The sequence below is a fragment of the Glycine max genome, chromosome 18 (genome assembly GCF_000004515.6).
Source record: "Glycine max cultivar Williams 82 chromosome 18, Glycine_max_v4.0, whole genome shotgun sequence".
NCBI classification, from domain to species: domain Eukaryota; kingdom Viridiplantae; phylum Streptophyta; class Magnoliopsida; order Fabales; family Fabaceae; genus Glycine; species Glycine max.
The window spans coordinates 43,269,344-43,279,763 of NC_038254.2; the positions used below are offsets into that span (position 1 = coordinate 43,269,344).

A 10,420-nucleotide genomic window follows, 5' to 3' on the forward strand; every position below is an offset into this window, starting at 1 on the left:
AACAGTTTAGGTTCCTAACTAGGAATCATACATTTTCCCTTTAACACTGTGTACAAACACTTTTCTCAAGGTAAACACCAGTCGGGTTATTGTATAATTCACAATTCACAACACAAGTATTGTCACATCAAGTGTTAACCATACATTTATTCACAACCAAATCTCATGTCCATAATTTTACATCTCATAATGTCATAATCCACCATTACATGTTTACATGTATCTCACAAATTAACACATGTTTTACTTTGCACTTATACTCAATCTCAATAACAATATTATAATCTCAAAGGAACATGTTATCCCAATATTCATCACATGTTCAGTTTATCACTTATACACAATTTCAATCATAATTTCATGATCCCAATATAACTATTTATCACGCTAACCTTATTCAAAACAAACAAATTATACAAAAATACTTCTCACAACACGGGGAGTAAAACTGATAGCTACTAAATATGATTTTTTTTAATAATGAAAATAGAGTGAAAATATCTTTAAAAATGATTATTTAGTAGTTATTCATGTTTAATTGTTAGGAATTGATTTTTTTCCTATTCATGGCTTGCAGATATGAAAACGAGGGATTAAAACCCAAAAAGATGCAGAAAATAGCAAATGTTTGAGAAAAAAACCCAGCCCAAGACGCGCTGAGCGAGAAAGAGACACGCTAAGCACGAATACAGGCACCCGCGCTAAGCGAGCGCACATGTCCAAGTCCACTCTAGCAACTATAAAAAGAGAGTCAAGCCAAGGAGAAAAGACACACCGAGTCTCAAAGCAATCTAATACACACTTAAAGCCTAAGAACTCCCTGTTAGGAAATTCTTTCTTCTTTTTCATCATTTTCTATTCCCTTTTTCCATCACTTCTCTTCCATAAGTTTCTAAACCCCTTTTCAAGTGTAAGACCCCTTATGGCTATGAGAGGCTAAACCCTTAGTTAGGGCCTGGTAGGCCTAAAAAGCCAAAAGATGTATTATATACTTGGTATTTATCAATGCAACAAATGTTTTATTTCCTATTATCCTTTCTTACTTTTAATTTCATGCATCATTCATCCTTGCATTATTTTGGGGGTTAAGTGCTCGACAGAGGGTAACCATTAATAGGAATACCATGAAGGTTTCACATGCATTAATTTTAGGAATTAGTCGCTTGACAGAGGGTAATTTCTAATAGAACTAAAAGAAAGAGATGTCTTAATAAAATCATTGCTAGACATAGAGTGATTACATTATGCCCATGCATCAAAGCAAGCATCTAGAATTAGAACTTCATGCATTTTATCTATTGAATCTTTGCAAAGACATTTGGGAGATAGATAGGTAAAATAGGCTTGTCATCCTAAGACATCAGGGGCAAGTAATCTAATAGATGTGGGTAGGATAAATTCACCTGATTGATAAAGAAAAATAAAAAATAATACATCTTAAGGAAATAAGGCAAGCTAGGTCCTAATATTTTCATCTCATTGAATTCCCTTTTATATCTTCTGTCTCTTATTAATATCTAATATTTTAGTTCTTGTTTTTTTTTCTTAAACTAATCTTTCTTTTACCTTATCTCATCTTTTCTTTTATAAATTAGAAATTATCCAACACAAGTACAAAACAAAGTCTATGTGGAAATCGACACTCGAACTTCTGAGTCTTTACTACTTGGACATTTGGTACACTTGCCAAACTGTTAACAAGTTTTTGGCACCGTTGTCGGGGACTTTGTTATTTGTACTTTGTTGCCATACATTTTCAATTTGTAAGTAATAATTATTTTATTATTTATTTTACAATTTTAATTTTATTCATTATTTTCCCTTCTCCATTCCTTTTCTTCTATAATTTGCACGGTAGTGCCTATTTTTGTGTATGCGAGGTAGAACTACAGCCAAAGATTTAACTCCACTTTATCTAGAAATTGAAGCCACTTGCAGGCGTATCAACATTGCAAGAAGAAGAGAGCAAGAAATACAAGGTAGCATTCAACCCTCACATCCATCCTCTCCTTTCAAATGGAAGAGGAGCATGCCCGACGAGTGACACTAGAGGACTATTCTAGTACAGCTACCCCATAATTCTTCACAAGCATTGCAAGGCCAGAGGTTCAAGTGGCCAACATCTCTTATTCCCACTCTCTCATACAACTAATACAAGGAAACCTCTTTCACGGTCTATCGAATGAGGATCCGTACGCTCATCTTGCCACCTACATAGAAATATGTAACACGGTAAAGATAGCCAGTGTTCCCAAGAATGCCATACGCCTTAATCTCTTTTCCTTTTCTTTGGCAGGGGAAGAAAAAAGGTGGCTACACTCCTTTAAAGGAAATAGCTTGCAGACCTGGGAGGAAGTTGTAGAAAAGTTCTTAAAGAAATACTTCCCAAAGTCAAAGACTGACAATGGGAAAATGGAAATATCCTCATTCCATTAATTCCCCGATGAATCACTCAGTGAGGCGCTCGACCGTTTCCACAGACTACTCGGAAAGATGCTGACACATAAGTATAGTAAGCTGGTGCAATTAAATATCTTCATAGGTGGCCTACGACCACATTCAAAGCAACTCCTTGACGCATCCGCAGGGGGATAAATCAAGTTGAAGACACTGGAGGAGGCAATGGAACTGATAGAGAACATGGCGGCTAGTGATCATGCCATCCTTCGTGATCCAGCATACCTGCCAGCAAAGAGAAGCCTTTTGGAACTCATAGCCCAAGATGCAACATTGGTCCAAACCAAGCTATTGGCCCGACAGATAAAGGCCTTGAAGGAAACCCTCAGCAAGCTCTCTCAACAATTACAAGCGGTAAGTCCATCTCACTCTTCAGTCATACAAATAGGGGGATGCCACATCTACGGTGGAGCACACGAGCCAGGGTAATGCATAGCCCAAGAAGATTCTTTTAGGGAGGTGAACTACATGGGAGCTCAGAATCGCCACAGATTCCAAGGCTACAACCAAGGAAGACCATCGGAATTCAACCATTGGAGGAATTTCACACAAGGCTCAAGCTGGAGGAATCATCCGGGGAACTAGTTCAACAAGGAGCGGAGAAGTCAACTGGCCCAAAATTCCAACCAAGGGATAGATCTTTATGAAAAGACCAACAAGCTTGAGGAGACGCTAAATCAGTTCATGCAAATATCCATGTCCAACTATAGGAGCATGGAGTCTTCCATCAAGAACCTGGAGATACAAGTGGGACAATTAGCCAAACAAATGGCTGAAAGACCCACTAGCAGCTTTAGAGCCAACATAGAGAAGAACATGAAGGAGGAATGCAGGGCAGTGTTGACTAGAAGCCAGAGGAAAGCGCAAGGAGAAGAAAAGAAAGATGAAGGATACTAGTCTAAGGAAGAAAGGGTAGACAAAGAAGAAAAGAAGGAGGAAGAAGAGAAAGAAAAAGAAAAGAAGGTCTTAACCTCTAAGACCAAAAGCTAGCTAGCCCGAGAAGCTGGGAAAGAAGAGCCACCAGCCCCTCTAAAGGATTCCCCATATCCTTTAGTGCCGTCAAAGAAGAATATGGAGCGCTACTTCAAGCGTTTCTTGGAGATGTTCAAGGGGCTGGAGATAACTATGTCATTTGGGGAAGCCTTGCAGCAAATGCTACTCTACACCAAATTCATGAAGGACATCCTTACCTAGAAGGAGAAGTACATTGATAATGAAAGCATTATGGTGGGAGGCAACTGTAGTGAAGTGATACAGAGGAAGCTGCCCAAGCAATTCAAAGACCCCAGGAGTGTGACAATCCCTTGCACTATAGGGAATGAGTCGATAGAGAAGTCTCTCATTGACTTAAGGGCAAGCATCAACTTGATGCCTCTGTCAATGTGCAGAAGAATTAGAAATCTGAAGATAGACCCTACCAAGATGACACTCCAGCTCGTAGACCGATCAATCACAAGACCGTATAGGGTAGTAGAAGATGTGCTCGTCAAAGTCTGTCACTTTACTTTTCCAATAGATTTTGTCATCATGGACATAGAAGAAGATACAAAGATTCCTCTTATCATAAGCAGACCCTTCATGCTGATTGTCAACTGTGTGGTAGATATGGGGCATGGAAATCTAGAAATGAGCGTTGATGACCAAAAGGTAACCTTCAACCTTTTTGAAGCAATCAAATACCTAGAGGAAGATAGGAGGTGCTTCAAGGTGGAAGAGGTCGATAAAGAAGACACCAATGCTCTTTCAACTACACAAACTTCACTGGAGAAAGCTTTGATCTATGTTATAGATTGTTTAACCAGTGAAGAGGAGAAGGATCTAAGGGTTTGCTTGGAAGACTTAGATCATGAAGAAAATATTCCTACAAGGGGGATCGGTTTTGAAGAATTGAAAAAAAGAGGTCCATCCGAGAAGACCAAGGTGGAGCTAAAGATCCTACCTAGCCACCTGAATTGAAAAGCGGACGCAATGCGCTAAGCGAGCTCTTATCAGTGGATGAACAAAGCCAGCTGCACTGAGCGAGCAACTCCCACTTAACGCATGCATAAAGAAGAATGAACTCGATAAGCACAACATAGTGCACTGAGCGAGTTCCTAGCATATGGAGAATAGGGCCTGGCGAACTAAGTGAGCAGCAGGGTGCTCATGAATCTGGATGAACTCGCTTCGCACGCAGCTAGCACTAAGCAATACTACAGCGCCAAGCCCAAAGCCCTCAAGATGAGGCACTAAGCGCACATTGGCGGCTTAGCGCCATATTTTTTATTTTATTTTTTTTATTTACTTGTTTTAATGTTTGCACTTCTGTTTTTACTAAACCTAGTATTATTTGCATTTTTTTAGATGGCCTCACAAAAATGCCGAGCAATACCCACACACGGAGGGGAATCCACCTGGGATTCCTCTTGCTTCACTTTTGAGACAACTTGGCACAGATACCAAGACAATGTTCACCCCTAGAACATCTTACTAGAGAGGAACGTAGAGCTCTCTGCAAGGATGTTCAATGAATTTTACGGAGAGCTCCAATGGAGGCAATGGCACCGGGTTCTCACCAAAATCCTAGAGAAGCAGATCTACATTGCTTTGGTCAAAGAATTCTACTCCAACATCTATGACCCAGAGGGCGGCGCTCCAAAGTACTACAAAGTGCAGGGGCATGTCATCCGGTTCGATACGGAGACCATTAATGACTTCCTTGACAACCCCGTCATCCTTGCTGGTGGAGAAGAATATCTGTCGTACTCCCAGTACCTTCACACGTACCCAGACCATGAGGCCATCGTGGTAGCACTATGCACACCCGAAGGTGGATTCGTCCTGAATGTCAATGGGACCCCATGGAAGCTTTTGCGGAAGGATCTCACCTCGCTTACTCAGGCGTGGACTGTACTTTATTACTTTAACCTTGCCCCTACCTCTCACACTTTTGATCTTAATGTTGACAGGGCAACGTTGATATATGGCTTAGTGATGAAGATGGACATGGACTTGGGTAGCTTCATTTTGGGCCAAATCACACAGATCGCCCAGTCCAACACCTCTAGGTTGGGGTTACCAGTGTTGATCAAACCATTTTGTGACGCTCAAGGGGTTGTTTCTGACACCCCGACCTTTGAGTCACTAAGCCCCGTGATTAACTTGGCCTACATAAAGAAGAATTGTTGAAACCCCGCCGACCCGTCCATCGCCTTCCCAGGACCCCGCCATGCCCGTGCCAAAGTCGTTGCACCAGATGCCTCACCTCTAGGACAGCCTCCTCCACCACCTGTTGCCCGCCGCCAGTCGCCATCCATCTTAGTCTCGACAGACACGCATACTCAGATGCTTTAGTCCATCTACCAAGGCAAGCAGATCATTGTTCAGAGTCTTCACAGACCCTCAGTCTACCTGGGGATGGATCCACCACTGATGACCCCAAAAGCCTTCATCTAGTAGGTTGCTTGGTTAGGAGTCTGACCCTTTACTTATGGGGTTGAGCCCTCTAAGGTCAGAGATACCATTGAAGCCAGACTTGGGGATGACATCATTACATATTTGGCCACTAATTGGAACCCATGGCCAAACTTAGGTTGAAGAAAGCAGAATTTTATTCAATTTTTAGTTTTTATTTTTTATTTCTCTCAAACACTTGAAAATGTTGCATACCATTTTTGTGAAAATGCTGGTTCTATGAAGGCAAGCATCAGTTCAAGTAGTGGATTATGAATCACAACAAACAGAGGAAAGGTTAGACTGTTAGATTAATTACATGAGGTGGAAATGATCAAGGTCCTATTTCCTTTTATTTTTAGCCACTTAGCCAAAAAGCCAACCTTTGAAAAAAATTTACCCCTTGCACCTTATTTGAGCCAAAAATGATAATGTTTTTTCTAAACACCCCTAAGCCTATTTTTAATTATCTCTTACCTTGCTTAGGGTTTAAGAGAGCATAAGGGTTTTAGTCATGATATGCCCCTAATTTGGGGGAGGGCTAGGGTAAAGATTGTGTTAGGAAGGTAAAACAACACTCAATAAGGCACCCTCATAAAGCTTGTAAGCCCAAAGTTCTTAAAAAAAAAAGAATAATAAGGGTAGAAACTAAATAGGTGCCATAAGTGCAGTTAGAACAATAAATTGAGGCTGAAAAAAAATAAGCCTAGACAGAATAAGTGGAAGCTTTTCTAGGATAAATGCTCTCTTATAACCCTAATTTTTGAAATACCATTAAAACCATAATTTCTTTAATTAGCCAAGCCAAATTACAGGCCAATAAAATTCCTTAGTGATCCACCAAATGTAAGCATGATAACTTTAACTGAGATGAGGTGCAAAATTGGGAACATTAATTGTAGGTTGTAGAAACTTTCAACACTCATCCAAGACACTTGTGCACAGAGAGAAACACTAAAGCCTTGTGAGGAAAAAGTGAGGCAAGCCGACCTGATTGATTTCTGCTACTGACCAATTCTATCTCAATGTTTGTTTATGCTTCCATTGCAAGATCATGGCAAATACAAGAAGCTCTAGCTGAGGGAATTTGAAAAATTATAGCTATTGAAAGTGTTGTAGCATTCAGAGCCTTTTGTTGAACAAGTGGCCTCAATAACTTAAGAGGAAGGGTGAATTAAGTTTTAAAATTTTCGACTAACAAGTTTTTAATCCTTTTTTAGAATAATATATGATAGACTCGGAATGCAAAAGAAAAAGCAGTAATTAAATTAATCAATGTTCTTTAAATGTGCAAGACAAAATCAGTTGCAATAAAATAAATGAGATAAGCGAAGAGAGAATTACAAACTCGATTTATATTGGTTCGACCACTTCCCGTGCCTATGTACAGTCCTCAAGTAACCCACTTGAGATTTTTCACTTTCTCTGTAAATCCTTTACAACCTTTGAACACACCTCGGGATCTCTCACCCTTGTTTTCAAGATTCTTACACGCCAAGAGACTAACAGTTTCTTGATTACCACTGAGTTTTAAAAGAGAAGAATAGATTGATTTCACTCCTTTAGAATAGATGATACAAATTGAAGATCCTACAGGAATTCTCAATAGATTTACAAGTGTTTGGCCAATAGTTATTTTGAGATAATTCTGACAATTAAGTTAAGTTCTTTGAGAATACTCTTTTTTTTTTCGAAGTAAGACACACACATATATAGGCCCTTTGTGCCTTTTTAAAATAGTTTGAAGAGATGTGTCTATTCCTACTAACAAGTTTCAATTTCCTCTTTAAATGATATATGAGATCTAAAATACAGAAGAAGGATCAACAGTCAAATTAATTGATATTCTTTAAACATGTAAGACAAAAATTAATTGCAATAATTTAAATGAGATAAGGGAAGAGAGAATTGTAAACTCGATTTATGCTGGTTCGACAACTTCCCGTGCCTATGTCCAGTCCTCAAGCAACCCACTTGAGATTTCCACTATCCTTGTAAAATTCTTTTATAACTTCTGAACCACCAAGGAATCCCTCTCCTGTGTGTTCAGGATTCTTACAATTCAAGAGACAAACAGTCTCTTTATCACAACAATTCTTTTTCAGAAAGTACATATGTTTTTCTCTCTTTTAGAAAAGATGATACAATTTGAAGTTCTTAGAAGAATACTCAAATGATTTGCAAGTATTTGGCCAAAGAATTTTTTTTTTTGAGAGAAGAATGCAATGAGGTTTTGAAAAAATTTGAAGATTTTCGTAGACAAGTCACATATTTGTAGGCTCTTGGTGGCTTTCCAAAAACTTATGAAGGAATGTGACTTTTCAGAGTAACTTTTAAAATTTCAAATTTCAAACTTTCTGAAAAGCTTTTTAAAATAATTTTGCTTTTGGTAATCAATTACAATGCCTAGTAATCGATTGCCCATGAAAAAAATGTCTTTTTCAGAAAATGTTAAAAATATTTTAAAACCTTTTTATAATCAATTTAAAAACTATGTTGTGAGGCCAAACCTTTGCAATCACTAAGAGACTCTTTTAACAAAGATAGACTTAGAATTAGTCTTCTTCTTGATCTTTGTTTTCTTGGTCTTGATTTGGACTTGAAATAAAACTTGTGTTGCTTTTGTCTTGGCATCATCAAAACCTTCATACACATACATTCACAGTGGTGGTGGAGGAAGATGAGCCCTTGCGTTTCTTTTATGATTCTACCATTTCGTGAAGTTTATGAAGATTTTGATCGGTGGGTTTTGTAGAGGATTGAAAAAGAGGAATTTCACACTTTGTTTGATGTGATTTGGTGAAGAAATGAAGAAGATATAAGGATTGGAAGATTGAAGGGAGTAGGGCGCCGTTAGAGAGAGAGAGGAGTTGAGATACTGCACTTAGAGAGAGGGAGAGAAAAGTTATTTTTATAGTCAGGGATAACTGGTAATTGATTACAACCCTCTGTAATCAATTGCAATTGTTTTGAATAACTACCTAATTGCCAGTGGTAATCGATTACAGGATCTGGTAATTGATTACAAAACTTTTTGTTCCCTTGTAATCGATTACAACTTCAATCTAATCGATTACACACTCTGAAATCACTAATGTCATATCCTAATTTCGTTCGAGGACGATCATTTGCAAACATTTGGATTCTTGCCAGCCGAATTGAGCTACTTAACACCAATTGTTGCGCATTTCGTAAGATTTTTTTATGTTTCGGAAGGAAATATGCAAAATACCCAAAATAGGGGCAACAGGGTCACTTTTGGGGCATTTTTCAGTCCCTAAGCCACCTAGATAACTTCATGATTAAGTAACCAGCTCGCCTGGGTGAGCTACCTTCATCCCAAATGCCTTGTTTTGCTATAAATAGGCGTGGAAAGGCTGAAGTCAAGGGTCCCTGAGTTCCTAGATGTCCAGAGGTCCAGAAAGAAGAAGAAAGAATAAGAAAGAAGAGAAAACTATGCTGAAATGCTTTCGAATCACATCCGTGATCGATTCCTACACCTTCATCGTTCATTCATTGTTTGTTCTTCGTTCTTCATTCGGTTAGTGCTTGCTTTAAGGATTTGAATTTAATTTATGGACCCTTAGGGGTCCCCTTTATTGTTTGTACATCTTCATCTCCTTCTTCGATCATCCGTGATCTTTTCTTTGTTTAAAGCGAGTTTCAATCGATCGCTCATACCGTAATATCGTTTAATCACTGTTAAAATAAAATTCAACCGATCGTTTATGTTGTAATCTCACTTAATCACTATTTAAATGAATTTCAATCGATCGTTTGTGTTGTAATCTCACTTAATCACTGTTTAAATTAGTTTCGACCAATCGTTTGTTTCGTAAACTCTTTTCATCAATGTAAAATAAGTTTTAACTGGTTATTAACGTCGCAAGTTATCTTTAAAAAGGATTAAAGATTAATAAGCAAAAACCAAATAAAATCAACTCATAAACTTCTTCAATTCATCAAAAAAGAAATCAAGAGATTGTTCAAGGTCCAACGCCTTAACGATTCTCTCCCTGCAAAAAATCAAGAGATCATTCATGGTCCAACGCCTTAAAGATTCTCTCCTTTCAAAAATCAAGAGGTCGTTCAATGATTCTCTTTTTTAAAAAATCATGAGTTTGTTTCAAGGTCCAACACCTTGACGACTCTCTCCTCTTTTCAAAAAAATCAAAAGATCGTTTCAAGGTCTAACGCCTTAAACGACTTTTGTACAATTAAAATCAATCTTTCAAAAGAGATAAAAACAATTTAACCAACAAAATTTCAGACTTAAAGAATTACGTAGGTCTGATTTCCTCATTGCACCTGAGGATATGTAGGAGCGAGGGTAACACCCTTGTCAACCCCTGATGTGCCATTATTTTCTCCTATTTCTTAACCCTTTTTGCACCATTTTAATTACTGATTGGTCTTAATTGTCAAATTAATTATGCAGTTTTATCATTTGGACCTATTGGACTAATTTTGTGTTTTTAATTTAATTTCAGGAGAATTATAAGCAATTGGGCTTGAATCTAAAATTGGGCTT

General features: G+C 38.2%; 1 protein-coding gene across 1 annotated transcript; it reads left to right on the forward strand.

Annotated features, from left to right (window-relative positions):
- Positions 1-3,681: 3,681 nt before the first annotated feature.
- LOC106797006 (uncharacterized) lies at positions 3,682-4,413 on the forward strand. The gene has a single exon (XM_014770665.1). The coding sequence runs from the start codon at positions 3,682-3,684 to the stop codon at positions 4,411-4,413; it is 732 nt and encodes a 243-aa protein (XP_014626151.1).
- The last annotated feature ends 6,007 nt before the right edge of the window (positions 4,414-10,420 follow it).

What these genes read in the sequence shown, in the direction of transcription:
- LOC106797006 (XM_014770665.1), top strand. Translation starts at nt 3,682, where the DNA reads ATGGTGGGAGGCAACTGTAGTGAAGTGATACAGAGGAAGCTGCCCAAG.